This window comes from Mus caroli, unplaced genomic scaffold (assembly GCF_978045245.1).
Source record: "Mus caroli unplaced genomic scaffold, Mus_caroli_1 scaffold_2, whole genome shotgun sequence".
Taxonomy (NCBI): domain Eukaryota; kingdom Metazoa; phylum Chordata; class Mammalia; order Rodentia; family Muridae; genus Mus; species Mus caroli.
Genome location: NW_028227257.1, coordinates 108,328,970 through 108,344,140, shown reverse-complemented (window position 1 = coordinate 108,344,140; position 15,171 = coordinate 108,328,970). Strand labels below are relative to the sequence as shown.

Below are 15,171 nucleotides of genomic sequence, written 5' to 3'. Positions count from 1 at the left end.
TAAAGATTTATATATTTTGTGTATGCATGCATACCAGAAGAGGGCATCAGATCCCATTATCGATGGTCGTAAGCCACCATGTGGTTGCTGGGAATTGAACTCAGGACCTCTGGAAGTGCAGTCAGTGCTCTTAACTGCTGAGCTGTTAACCCGCCCGGCATATTTTTAGATGTTAAATGCTACAACTTTCAGTGTCTTAACCACACCCAGATTTAAACTTGAGACTATAATGGTGCTAGACTTACCATTAATAAGTATCCATCATTAAACATGTTGGACATTGATGTGCACCCCAGGCATCGTCTCTGCTTCCCCAAAGTGCGGAGCCCATGACAATGATTCCCAGATTTGAATTGGATGCTTGGATTGTTCAGAATGGAAGCCAGGATGATGGAAGAGGCCAAGGCTTAGATTTGTGAGATGGGAGGGAAGAGGCTTAGATAATCTTTCCCAGAACCTAGATTTCTGTAAAAATTACTGTTACGAGGGGCAAGAGGATATGACAGTGGCATTTGTGGAATGCTGTGGTCAGTTGATAATAACATCTTCTCTCCTCTTACTCAAAGGGCAGATTCAACAGGAATACACCAAGATGCCTTGGATAAGAGACTCTGGGCCAACACACACACACAGTTGGGCCCAAAGGAACTGTTTGGACTGGTAACTCTCAAAACTTAGCATTTTATTTCTTGCAGGACAGGGCTTCTCAGAAAGCTGACCTTTTTCTCCACTATGTATGTGTATGTGCATTTGCATGTATATACATATGAGGGGTGTATGTGCATTTGCATGTATATACATATGAGGGGTGTTTAGAGGCAAATATGTGTCATGATGTATGTGTGGAGGGCAGGGAACAACTTCGTGGATTCTGTCCCTTCCATGGGTTCTTCGGGATAGATTCAGGTCAGCAGCTTGCAGCCTGCTGGGCTGTCTCACCTGCTCTGCGTGAGTTCTACAGAGTGTGTGCGTCTGGCATGCCCCTATGCAGGATTTTTATATTGCTGCTCTTATTTGTTTTCCTTTATTCTGCTTGGTGTTCTGGGAGCTTCCTGGAGCTGTAGTTTGGTGTCTGTCATTAATTTTTGAGAAAATCTAAGTCATTATTAAAGTATCTGTTCTCTTTGCTTTCTTCTTGTGGTATTGCGAGCACATGTGTGTTTTCAATCTCACATACGCTTTGTCTTTGAAACTGCCTCAGCGTGCTTAGATTCTGGGTTTGGACACGGGGCAGTATCTTTTGCTCCTTTCATTTCAGTTGGGAAGGTTTGTGCTCAGGATCACTGACTCTTTCCCTAGTGGCCATGTGCCTTCTGCTGCTGAGCTCATGTGTGTCTTCCTTTGCAGAACCGTTGATCTGTAGAGTATTGCTTGAGTTTTTATTTTTGCATTTGTATCTCCCTGCCTGGAGAAATTAACTGCCTGGCAGCCCTGTCTTGAAAGAAATAAAATGTTAAGTTTGAGAGTTACAAGTCCACAAACAGTTCCTTTGGGCTCAACAGTGTGTGACGTGTGTTTGTGTGGGTGTGTGTCTGTTGGGGGTGGAGGGTGGTAGAAGGTTGTGGGGGAGCCATTTTGTTTAATTATGTTCCCCAATGCATTTTTGCATTTTGCACATAATTTCATTAGTGCAACTAGTAGAATAATATTTCATATTTAACTTAACATGACTAATTTAAACTTCCTGTCTGGCCATTCAAAAACTCTGTATCACATCTAAGTTCCAGTGTTTGGTTTGTGCTTCAAACTGAAGTCTCTCTTGCTTATCATGCTTTCTAATTTTTGTTATTGAAAGCCAGACATGATGGAGTCTGTGATAAGAATGGAGGTAAACAGGCTGTCGTAGTCACTGTTCTACTGCTGTGAAGAGACATCATGACTAAGCAGCTCTTATAAAAGAAAGCATTTAATTGGGGGCTTGCTTACAGTTTCAGAGGCTTAGTCCATTATCATCATGGTGGGGAGCAGACAGGCATGGTGCTGCAGCAGTACCTGAGAGCTTTACATTCTGATCCACAGGCAGGAGACAGAGACAGAGACAGAGACAGAGACAGAGAATCTGAATTGTGCAACTCAAACCCCACCCCTAATGACACACCTCTTCCAACAAGGCCACACCTCTTAATACTTCCCAAATAATTCCACGAACTGGGGACCAAGCATTCAAGCATGTGAGCTTATGGGGGCATTCTCATTCAGACCACCTTGTACATCTTTAGCCTAAAGTTTTTTCACTAAACTGTCCAGGAAATGAGTGGAGCTTAATGTTTGCTATGCTAGAAGAGGTTAGAAGTTGCGAGTTTTTCTAGTGCCCTGGTTGTGTTTCCTGGTAAGAGCTCCTTAGAAAGAATTAGAATTAGGGTCAGAGAGATGTCTCAGAGTTAAGAGCACTGACTGCTTTTACAGAGGACTCAGGTTCAGTTCCCGAAATCAAAACATAACAGCTCACTGTAATTCCAGTTCTAGGGGAATCTAACACCCTCTTCTGGTTTCTGGGGGCACCAGGTACATATGTGATACATAGATGTATATACAGGCAAACATTCATACACAGAAAATAAGTCAATACATGGAAAAAAAGTTAGTCTTGCAGCTCTTCCCACTTACTGTTTGTCTTAGTCAGGGTTTCTATTCCTGCACAAACATCATGACCAAGAAGAAAGTTGGGGAGGAAAAGGTTTATTCAGCTTACATTTCCATACTGCTGTTTATCACCAAGGAAGTCAGCACTGGAACTCAAACAGGTCAGGAAGCAGGAGATGATGCAGAGGCCATGGAGAGATGTTCCTTACTGGTTTGCTTCCCCTGGCTTACTCAGCCTCCTCTCTTATAGAACCAAGACTATCAGCCCAGAGATGGTATCACCTACAAGGGGCCTTTCCCCCTTGATCACTAATTGAGAAAATGCCTTACAGTTGGATCTCATGGAGGCATTTCCTCAACTGAAGCTCCTTTTTCTGTGATAACTCCAGCTGTGTCAAGTTGACACAAAACTAGCCAGTACACTGTTTTTATGCTGGCCCTGGGGAAGGTGTGAGAGGGGTGGAAGGATCCTGTCAGGAAGCCTGTTTCCCTGCTCTGTCACCTTCACAACTGTTTTTGTTTTTTGTTTTTGTTTTGTTTTGTACTTTTCTTAAACTTATAGATTCTAGAGTCTAGACTCTTCCTTTTAAAACTTACTTTATTGAGAAGTTTATACATGCATGTATGGTGTTTTGATCAAATCCACCCCTGTGCAGCCCAGTCCTTCTCAATGCCCTTTCTACTTTTCTCTTCCAATTCCCTTCCTCTTTTCTCTCCCCACTGAGTCCATTTATAACTGTCAGTGTGTGCAGGGGCAGAACCACCCACGGGAGGGGTTGGGTAGCCTCTCTGGGCCTCATTCCTCAACACAACTTGCTCTCCTTCCAATGAGTTGCCATTGGGGGTGGGACTTCGGAGCCCCCACAACTGCCTCTTAGCTCCTGCTCTCCCAGTCAGTTAATAAAGGAAGGTGGGTACTAAATCCCCTCTTACACGTGTAGTCAGACTCCATGGGGTCTCTTCCTGGGGAGCAGGCCTTTTGACTCTTCACCAGGAGAGTCTTCTGGGGTTAAAATAAGTAAAACACAGAGCTACAGGGCCCAGCCAAGACTGCAGCTCACCATTGGGGGTTTCTAAGCTGGTCCATATTCAGCCTCCAGCAGCTCTGCAGAAGTCCTGCCCAAGGCCTATCCCTGGGCTGCTTCTGCCACAGGTCAGCTGACCTCTACCTGCAGATCCCAGGCTGGCAGTGTTTACTGGAGCCTCAGTTCTCTGATGAGTCCAAGAGACATTGTCTTCATTTTGCTCAGCCTTCCAAGCACTGTTTATGTCAAAGCATTTCTCTCTGGGCCAGTTTTGAGCTTAGGAAAGTCTTAGAGCAGCACTTCTCAACCTGTGGTGCACCACCCCTTTAGGGTTCAAACAGCCCTTTCATGGGAGTCCCCTAAGAGCATCGGAAAACACAGATGTTTACATTAGGATTCATAACAGTAGCACGATTACAGTTATGAAGTAGCAGTGAGAATAATTTTATGGCTGGAGGTCACTACAACATGAGGGGCTTTATTAAAGGGTTTCAAGCATTAGGAAGGTTGGGAACCACTGGCTTAGAGGAAGAAAAGCCTCATAGACAGAAGCCAAAGAAGCCGAGAGAAAATGTTCCCATGATCTCACAGATGGTAAAGCTTAGCGATTTCCAAGTCGTGGAATCCGCCTATGCGTCTTAGTCCTGAGTTGCCGTTCGTCTGCCCAGCACGAGGGCGGTGACGTTGTGGTAATGACGAGAACGAGGCAGACATTTCAAAGGCTTAGTTGCATTATTTTGAAATATCAAAACTGGGGACATTAGCTTCTAGATATACGTCACCTTCAGTAAGAAATTGTCTGTTCTTTTCTCTTGCTCATCAGAAATAAGAGCAGGGAGGATTTGAAAGCCACGGTGCAGTAGCGTTTGTCTGTGGACTCTGCTGGACTTGCTAACTGTTGAACCCACAGAAAGTTCAGGAGCTCGTGTACAGCGGGCACGTTCCCCATCCTGATCCCCAGTTTAGCCTCTCACATTGCTTTGCACGCCACGGGCCTTCATTAAGCCCCCGGATCCTGTTGGGTGTGACTGCTATGACTCTTTCTCTGTGACCCTGGATTGCTGGCGTCTGCTCTGAGCGCTGTGTCCCTGTCTAGCTTGTTATTCTTGTCTCTTGGCTTAAGATGTCGTGCCTTGAAAAAGGGTTCTGTGAGCAAACACTTGACTAAAAAGAATCACCCTGCTTTCAAAGGGGTCTGCATATGGTTTTCCGTGAGGCCTATTACAAGACCTCATCTACCTCATTATATCTGCACAGGCGTTATTGTGCACCTTGTAATGGAAGCTGGATTCATACTTTTCATTGCCTGATTAGTATTTCTAAATTGGCTCACTTGCCAAAAGGAGTATTTTTTTCCTCACTGCTTTCCCCTTTCACTGGTAATAGAAACATAATAAAATGCAGTTGAAATAGCACCCCTTCCCTAAAACAAACAAAAACCAATTATGGCTAGTCCTGGGGGAAGTCTTCAGGGGAGACAGCCAAGAAAATGCAGAACGCTTCTGCCCTTATCTGTCCTCGCTGCCTGCCTTTGAGGAGCCTCGTTCACAGCCTGGCGTGCACTCTTTCGTGCCCACAGGAATTTCTGTCAACACGTGAGAGTGTGTTGAAGTGTATGGAATTTAATCAGAGAGGGCCCATTCCTTGTCCAGCCCCTTGCGATGTATGCATTCTAGCTACGGGTCAAAACAGAGGTCAGCTCTTGGACACAAACCAAGCAGTCAGTAATGAAGCCTCTGGGCTGTAATGGCTTCCCATAGGCTTTCCTCTTCTGTACCGGACAGGAAATACTCAGGGGATATCGGACAGTTAGCGGGTGAGAGGTCTGGGGTACTGCGTAGTAAGACTCTGCCCCAGTCTGTGGCTGCCATGACCATGTGGGCCTTCAGATCCTGTCTGTGTCCTTCCTGTGCTGAGTTGGTCTCTGCAAGCATGTTTCCTGGCTTCCTGTCCTCCAGGCTGGTTTTCTTGCTTTGGTTTGCTGTTTTTCTCTCTCTCCTGTTTAACCTAGTCATTGACATAACAGAATGATCCCCTTTTCTCTCTAGTTTCTGAACAGAGGGGTATTGGGTATGGGTAAGTCTTGCCTGCCCTTGGCAATGGGTAGACCAGTGGTATCAGTAGCCTCTTGGCAATGGGTAGACCAGTGGTATCAGTAGCCTCTTGGCAATGGGTAGACCAGTGGTATCAGTAGCTGTGGCCATGCCTCAAGGGGTTCTTGAGACCCTCCAAGTTCCACATCTTCTTTCTTCCCCTGCTATCTTCCCGAGGGCTTCCTCTGTCAACACGGGACTTGGCTGAGGGGATCTGTCTGGCTTCCTCATCTTCCCTTACCTGTAAAACTATTTCCCAGCAGAGAATTCCCTCACTAGTGAGGTCTCTGAGTAGTTTCTATCGCCCTGCATAGACTTCTGTGACACTTTTTCTCTGGCATATTTATTTCATACCTGAGGTATAGCTCCTCAAGGGTAGATGTTTTATTCTTATCAAGTTGTGTCTTAGTTAGGGTTTCTATGGCTGCAAAGAGACTTCATGACCATCAACTTTTAATGAGGAAAATATTTAACTGGGGTGGCTTATAGTTCAGCGGTTTAGTCCATTATCCTCCCAGGATAATGGTGTTGTGCCACCAGGCAGTCGTGGTGTTGCAGAGGTAGCTGAGAGATCCGTAGACAGAAGGAAGAGACAGTGAGCTACAAAGCCTAACTGGAGCTACTGAGACCTCAAAGCCTACCCCCACCCCCACCCCCATGACACACTTCCTCCAATAAAGCCACACCTCCTAGTAGTGCCAGTCCCTATTGGCCTATTGAGACATTTTTATTTAAACCACCACAAGACGCATTTTAGAAAGTTTTGTATGACTAAGCATTCTGAGCGCTGCCAGTGAGTGTGGTCTCGGTTAGTAAAAGTGACTATTTATTGCTGAAAATTTGTAAAATCAAATCTGGTGTCTGGACTAGAAGGGCCGTCTGGCATGTTGTACCTACCCTTTTAAGTGAACTTCAGTCAAATAGAATACAAAATCTTCCAACATGAGAGCCAAGATATTTGTGGAAGAAAAGGGGTGGTGGTGGTGGCCGAGGCTGTGGTGGTGGTAACTGGTCCTTATGAGGTCGACACTGGAGCAGTGGTTTTCAACCTGTGGTTTGAGATCCCCCCCTCCAGAGGGTCACACATCAGACATCCTGTCTATCATATATTTATGTTACATTTAATAGCAGTAGCGAAATTGCAGTTATGAAGCAGCAATGAATTAATTTAGTGGTTGGGGTCGCCACAGCATGAGGCACTGTGTTAAAGGGTTGCAGCATCAGGAAGGTGGAGAGCCACTGCTCTGGAGTGAGCTAGCACTAGACTGAATGGTCAGCAATCCCAGACAGTAGCACTGTGAGCTCAGGCTAGTCCCTGCATGCCTCTAGCTTCAGCAATCCCAGACAGTAGCACTGTGAGCTCAGGCTAGTCCCTGCACACCTCTAGTCTCAGTTTGCTTGGTGAAAACCAAAGTAATAGTGAAACAGAGCTAGCACCAATGAAGAAGCGTGATAGATATGTGCAAATTGGGGCATACTCCAGGGCAGGTTAAACACTTAAACACTTCATGAGAATTACCACACTTTGTCTGCCTTTCCTAACTATTCACAAAATACAACTAGAATAAATTTCCTTATTGCTCTATAGCATAGCCAAGGGGAAATTGACTTGAAAGGCAAGGGAAACAAGCTGAAAATAAGTAGATAGACCTAAAAGCAAAGTAGTCACACTAGTCCTGAGCAGGCCTTGGCCAGGGATGGTTTCCCAGAGACCCTGTTTGCTCGTCTCAGTTCTGTCTGTAACAACACTGACTGGCAAGCACTGGCACCTTCTCAGAATTCCTGAGTGAATGTGGTATCCCCTTCAAAATCAAAGTCCTCCTCTCTGAAGAGGTTATGCTCCCTGATTTCCCTGCATGTGTCTGCCACAGGCTTTGTTTAAATAAAGGGGCATCCACTCCTTAAAGCACCCATTCATGGTAATGCTCCAAACCAAGCATCTCTGAGGTGGAGAAAGTTGGAGACAGTTGGAGAACGTTGCTTTTCAACAGATGAAGCAGACTCCTGGCTCTGGAGGTGGTCCTAGGATTGTCCACCTGAAGAGGCTTGTGAACAGTTTATGCCTTTAGAAGTCACAAAGCAAAGGGAACATTCTGGTTGAAGCTTGATGCTTCCCCCTGGCTTAGCAATTCTTTCTTTTCAAGGTTCCAAGAAACCATGAATAAAAGTCATTGAACAACAAAACCAAACAAGTACCAGTTTTTGCATTTGGTACAATATAGTAGAGGCCAAATAAAAATGTATAGAATCTTCAAAGAGTTTCATTCAGCTCAGCAAAAACAAACAAACAGAAAAAAAAACATTTAGCAGCCACTGTCAGTTTGGGTCTCCTCTTGGTGTTCAGATCAGCCAGCCTTGCAGAGACAAGACTCAGGGGTGGGAGTGTCAGCTTCTCATAGGAAAGAACAGGTGGGCCAGAAAACAAACCCCACATCCATCTGCTTTAAACTTCTTCCAGAAAGGGAGAAGGGATGGGTGTCTACCATCACTTTCTAGAATAACCAGAAGTGTTTACAACTAGACCAGTAACCGAGAAGCTACCTGTGTACAGAAGGGACAGGGTCACTGCAGCTGAAGTTCATACTAAGGAAGTACACAGCAACTTTTAGCTTGTTTCAGGGATCAGTACCCTGGCTGGTCAGGCTCTGGGTTAAGCGGAGTACCATGGTGATGGAGTTCCATGGTCCCACAGCCCCTCACCCATCTCAAGTCTACTTCAAGGTGTGCAGGAGTTACTAGGCATGCCATTTTGAATTGGACCACGCTGGCATCCTTTGGTCTGTGCTTGTTCTAAGTGATGAGCTGTCTGTACACTGTCAGTTTCCGTGGGTGGGGTCTGCTGGATGCCAGTCTTGTGAAGAAAATGTTGTAGTGAGTGAGTTCAAAGAGACTATAGCCATCCCAAACAAATCTGCATCTTGTTTTTAAAGTTTAGTGTTCGTGCCCCCATTATAACATCACTCTATTATAACGTTGAAAGCACCAACCTGCCTGAAACGTGCTGTTAGTAAATATAATGTTTATTTCTGTGTATTCACATTGAGGTTTCAAGTATTTCTTAACACTGATACTGGCTGTCCTCTCCCTCAGTGGTTTTGTACTTTAATTGAGGAGAGATGAGATCATCTGTGTATTCTCACTGTCAATAACTCCTATGCGCAAAGCGCAGGAGGTATTGATAGAAAGTGTTGCAATCTCCATGTCAGCATTTGAGAACCACTATAACAAACTGCCACTCACTGAGTGGACCCAGACAATCAAGTCTATGAGCCCACAGTGCTGGACTCTAGACCTCCAGTGTGAGCCTCGGCTAGACTGGGATGCTTTGGGAGGCTCAAGGGTCTCTCTCTCTCTCTCTCTCTCTCTCTCTCTCTCTCTCTCTCTCTCTCATCTGTTTTCATGTGAGGCCTCCCACATTCCTGGATCCTGTTGCTGGCTTCTCTTTCCACTGTCGAATGCCAGCATTCTGCCTGATATTCTTACTTTATTTTTTTTAAACAGAAACCCCCAGAAACACCAGGCTAAGTGTCCCCATTTTGATCTGTAGCCACACCCACATCATCCTTTTGTCACGTAACCCAGTACACAAAGGTTCTGGTGATAAAGACGGGTGCATCTTTGGGAAGCTAGTATTGTATATAGGTAAGGAGCTTCCAGCCTACTAAAGCTCCAAAGAAATAAAATTCCACCATGCTTTTCGGAAGTGTTTCAAACAGCCTCCACCACCATTGGCCAGACACATTTGGAAAGATAATTGCCAGATGTGTGATATAACAAAGATTAAGCGGTTTCATGCTGTAGAAACTGGATTCCTCCCTAGATTGAGATATATGGCATCCGTCTGAAGACCGTGTTTCTTATGAAGAGTGCTGTCTCAATCCTGGAGCTGGTCTGACTTGGCATGGAACCTTAGGCTGCATGGTTTTCTCAGAAAAAGCAAAACACACCAACTGCCTCTGTTGAGTTCTAGACTCAATCATTCAATACAAGAGAAAAGGGAACGTCTCAGCTCACTCCCAGCTCAAATCAATCAATCCTTTATCCGCAGCCAGGACGGGTCACTCAACCTCTGACTGTTTACCTTGGTTTGCTTCCTTCCAGCTCTGATGTTTGTCAGGCTCTGACCAGTTGTCCTTTTCCTCCCCCTGGAGCCTACAAACATCAAGTCATTCCTGTTTGTTTGTTTTTTTCATTTTTTTAAACAATATATACTTAAATGCTGGCAAACCGAATGGTCCGATTTGCCCTTTGAATGCCGGTGCATTCAAGTTCTTTCAGGTGATTTCTCTCTCTCTCTTTTTTTAAATTCTATTTTGAGTTTCATTTAAAAAAAAAAAGGTATTTCCTATTATCTCCAACCCATAATTTTCTTTACTGAACTTTTTGTTTAATTTTCCTTTGCTTTAACATTTTATTTTTCAGACACCTCTCATTGAACCCCACGTTCCTCTCCGTCCTGCTCACACCATTACCAAGGTAATGGGATGTAGGTGGGTTGACAAGCCGTCCGAGCTCCATTCCTAAGTACCAGTGGAGGTGGTTCCCGTGTCAGAGCATCAAGTCAGGGCGTCTCACGCACACTTCCTAGAGTCCATAAATATGCAGTGTGTCTCTGTTCCCCACATAAAACAGTGACATGTCACACGGGTGTCACATGAGTGAACAATGTAAATATGTATGAGTGAGTTATGTTTTCCTATCCAGACCCTGATTAGACAATGGTTTGAGAATTCACTGGGTTGATTTGCCTTCCATAAAGTCTCCTTTCCCCCTCTCCTCCTCCCATCTGATTAACACACAGGTCCCTTCAGAGAAGATCCTCAGAGCTGGAAAAATTTTACGAATTGCCATTCTCTCTCGAGCTCCCCACATGATAAGAGACAGAAAGTACCACCTAAAGACATACAGGTATGTCTGCTCATTCTAATGGCTTGACCCCTCCAACCCATGCTTTATGAAAGAAGAACAGATAGCCCTTTTTTATAAGGTCCCCAGGATCCAGCCTTAACTTGATTTAGCCTCAGAATTACAGGCAAGCCACTCCTTAGCTAATTTGGGCAGGCATGAACAAAGAGGAGGACTTGTTGTGTGTCAGTTTGCCAGCATTGTTCAGTGGACCTACTAAGTTCAGCTAACATTCACGCAGGCCTTACTTATGCTCCACTGATTCTGATACGTGATCCATCACATCCCTACTAGAAAGGTGTGTCTAGGTCTCTGTCCATTTCTCAGATGATAAAACTGAGGTTAGTTTTATCTAAGGCGAAGAGACTGAATAGTTTCCCTTCACAAAATCTTACATCTAGTGAGTACACAAGCAAGATTTAAACCAAGTAGATGATTGACAAATTCAGAGATTTTTTTTTTTGAAGTCATAGTGTTGCAGATCTTGATGACACATAAGTGAACAAAATATACAAGTCCTTTTATGGAATTTGTTTTATAGTATGGTTTATTTTGGTTAGATACTTAACCTGGGAGAGAGGGTGTATACTTGCTGAGGCCAGAGGAGGATATTGGGTACCTGTTCTATTACTGTCCATCCTTGGTACAGAGTCTCTCACTGAACCTGAAGCTCAGATGGCATCCAGCGAGTCCCTGGGACGCCCTGTCTCTGTCTGTCACAGTACTGGAGTGACATGCATGTGCCTGGCCACCCCTAGCTTTAATACTGGAAATTCAGACTCAAGTTCTCAGGCTTGTGCAGCACATGCCCTCAGCACTGAGCCAGCTCCCAGCCCTCTATGCTCACTCGCTGACTATTTTCAGAAATTACATCTGTAAGTCTTGTTCTATAGCCCAGTAAGTTAATCTGTCTGGATTCTGTGGCTCACTTACACTATTACAGTTCTAAGGAGAGTTGAGATTTAAAATAAAACCAAAGAAGACTAAAACACATGGGTCACAAGTCCCCCGAGTTCAGCCCCTTTGGTCCTTTGGCACTTTAACTTTCAGTTGGCCTCAAAATCTCACATGGCTGAAAAGATCTTTTTCTTTGAATGATTCAATTATTTTTCTCTCTTAAGACGTGAGTAAGGTCTCCCAGCTATTGACTCGTGCTAGGAAAATTCCATTAAACATGTCATGCTTGGTGACGAGTACTGGAAACTGGAAGTCAGAATCTGATCTCTTCCTTGTGCCATCCCACTGAGATTTAAACCCTGACATGGAGGTGTTATATCTGCCCCACACCCTATGACACAGATTAATGATGACCAGAGGACCTCACTGGAAGCCAGAGACACAGACTCTTCTCCCGTAACAGTTGGAATTCTTGTCCCAGATCTGTACTGGCAAGCTCTGCCTTCTCTCTCCTTCCTGCTCTTTATCCTGTTATATGATTGCTTCAGTGTCAGAGAGCTGAAGCCCCTGCAGCATCACTATCACCCCCAATGACCACTATGCTTCTGGTTGTCCGTCAGTTCTCAAGTGTGAGTGTCATTTAGTGGGAAAAAAAAAATACCCAGGGCTCTGCTGTGTGCCCTGCTGTGTATTCTGGCTCCAAAGTCCTAGGTCTTTCCTAGAAACTCAATGCACTGAGTCCTCTCTGCTGCTTTTGTTCTTTTTTTTTTTTTTAACTTTAAAAGAAATCATTGGACTAAAAGTCAAATAAAATTATTTCTCTACTTTTATAGGAACTATTCCACTAATAAATGACCAAATTATAAAAGAAATACTTGTTTATTTTATATGCTTAGTTCAGTGGTACATGGTTAGTTCAGAGTAAAGATGTAGGCGTCTCTTCATCCTTTGATAGGTGATAGGTAGGTGTAGACTGGCCTCAGCAGCCCTCCTTGGCTCCAGTCAGCTCATCCCAGGAGTTTTCATAGATTTCAGAGATTCTAGAATATTGGAACTGGAGAAGGCCTCCCAGTCCATCACCCGACCTTCCTTTCTCCTACCGAGAAGAGAACAGAGCCAGAGAGCTGGCCAGAGTCACACAGCTAATAAATAACAAACCTGTTGTCCTAGCTCATAGCTTCTCTGCTTCAAGATTTTTTTCCTAAGCTGGCCCAGAGCAGGGAACCTACTTCAGTTCATGACAGCATTCTTTAGGTTTGCCTAGTCTTTGCTCATTCCCAGAGGTGCTCCCATTCTTAGCATACAAAGGGAGGCAACCAATAAATCAGGCCCTGGTGCACACTGCCAGCTGCTCTGAGCCTCCCTGCCCTGCCTGTTCTACTGTCCCTCGGGATCTGTCCCTAGGACTTCAAGAGTCCACTTTCTCCCTTACACACACACATACACACACACACACACACACACACACACACACACACACACACACCCCACCTGCTCTATTTTCTCACCCCATTAAGTGTATAATTGTGTATTTCCTAACTAATATTCATAGTCTGTCTACCTAGACCAACTCACCACAGGGCTCAGCTTTGGAACTAACACATGAATATACAGGGGACATTTGGTGTTGTCAGATGACAGATTCTGTAGATGTATGTGTTAATGCTCATTATACAGAACTTTTTCGGAGAGATTTGCATTGCTAATTGCTTATTTTTCCCAACACCCCTCACACTGAGATGTTCTGGAACCAGCTCACAGTGATAGACTTAGAAGGAAGGATAATACTTTCCCCTCCACCAGTCCTTTGAGCAGTTTGGTGTTTTGTGTTATAGTGTTATTGACATGACCCTGCTTAGAAGATGTAAGGGTCTAAAGCTATATACCCTATAGTGCTTCCCTTGCCCTGGATTCCTCTTATAGTGCCATACTCTTTGGAAGGTTCTGCTCTGGAAGATTATTCTCCCTCTCCCTCTCCCTCTCCCTCTCCCTCTCCCTCTCCCTCTCCCTCTCCCTCTCCCTCTCCCTCTCCCTCTCCCTCTCCCTCTCCCTCTCCCTCTCCCTCTCCCTCTCCCTCTCCCTCTCCCTCTCCCTCTCCCTCTCCCTCGCCCTCGCCCTCGCCCTCGCCCTCGCCCTCTCTCCCTTCCTCTCTCTTTCTCTCTCCTCTCTGCAAATGTATGGTTTTCCTATCTCCCGTGTCTTATCTCCTTTAGACAATGCTGTGTTGGGACTGAGCTGGTAGACTGGATGATACAGCAGACATCCTGTGTTCACTCACGGACTCAAGCTGTTGGCATGTGGCAAGTCTTGCTGGAAGATGGTGTCCTCAACCATGGTAAGATGAGCCACAGGCTCTGGAAAATTCTCAAGAAATGCAAAGCATATTTCTCTGGGTAAGCTATTGCTGAATTCCCAAATGAGCAAGAAAGAATTACGATCCCCTTAAAGAACCACCAAGCTAGCATCTTCATTTAGTAATACAAATGCAGCGAGCGGATGCTATTGATTGCAATGTTCCACATTGAACCTTCCTAACTTCCGAGAATGAAGGAAAGGAAAATGAAATTGCAACCGGAGTGCATCAGCTCCAATTATGTTTATTAGTTTGCATTCATGGTTCATTGATAGTGTGATTATACTCCAAGCATTGCATAGCGGTCCTGATGCAGGGGCAGAGTGAGAGAGCAATGAAATGTGTGGCCGGGCTGATGACATGAGAGTCAGTAATGAATTCAGACACTGCCTTTTAGCTGTGCCACTGTCTGGGAGAGCCAATTTGTATACCGGCAGGATGACCATATTTAAAATCAGAGCTGCGCTCTGCAATTGCTGTCTCCAGTCACTACCGCGGCTCTCGCTGAACAGAAGAGCTAGCCGGGGGCTGGCGGGCGCCTGTCACTGAACTGCTAATGCCACTTGTTTAAGACTACTTTTCTAAACATGAAAATATTCAAATCATCCATTTCACTCGCCAACACCTGGGAACATGGGAATAATAATTTTGCTTGAGTTTCTCAGACTTTAATGTGCATTCCAATCTCCTGGAGCTCTTGCTGAGATGTAGATTCCAACTTTGCAGTCTGGGATGGATTCTAAGCATATTGGTTTGCAAGAAGTACCTATATGTGGCTGTTGCCCCTGCAGCCGCCCTTGCTGCCACCGCTGCTCCCATCCCTGTTTTGGGGCCCTGGAAGGGTCTACCAGTGTTCTCTGTCTTTTGAACATATTGACAACCCAAGCTATAAAGGGACTAAATGATGCTCAGACACTTAGACAAGAGGTGCTACCCTAGTCTACCTTTTTTTTTTTCCTAACAGAGATCTACTAGATCTTGTTGTTGATCACTTGGTTAATATGTGAGAGTTCCTGGGTTTGAGTCCCCAGCTTTGCCAAAAGAAAGGGAGGAGCATTTCTCTGCAAGAAAATGACCCCAATTTCCTTCAAGGAGTCTGTGATCTAGAAGCATGGTCTGGTTGGCTGTGTTCATATCACTAATTAATACTCTGGTAGCCATCCTCCCAAGTGGGATGAGAAGTATGCCTAACTGCATATAGAAAGAAAAGCTTAAGTTCTGACTTCCCAAAGGAATGTCTCCTGTAAGACTGTCCTCTCAAACAAGCATTCTCAGACAGGAGCTTACCAGTTTGGGACACATGCCCTACCCTGTA

General features: G+C 44.9%; 1 protein-coding gene across 6 annotated transcripts in view; it reads left to right on the top strand.

Annotated features, from left to right (window-relative positions):
- The window catches only part of Rapgef4 (Rap guanine nucleotide exchange factor 4), a 292,946-nt gene that overhangs the window by 200,419 nt on the left and 77,356 nt on the right, over positions 1–15,171 (top strand). For 4 of the 6 annotated variants that reach the window (XM_029474005.2, XM_029474008.2, XM_021156131.3 and 1 more), the window contains 3 exons: positions 10,124–10,177; positions 10,503–10,609; positions 13,717–13,838. In XM_029474005.2, coding sequence (XP_029329865.1) covers positions 10,124–10,177; positions 10,503–10,609; positions 13,717–13,838 — 283 coding nt within the window. Of the gene's footprint in view, positions 1–9,931; positions 9,980–10,123; positions 10,178–10,502; positions 10,610–13,716; positions 13,839–15,171 lie in introns of those variants that run through there. The other 2 variants (XM_029474009.2, XM_029474006.2) reach the window with 2 other exon arrangements.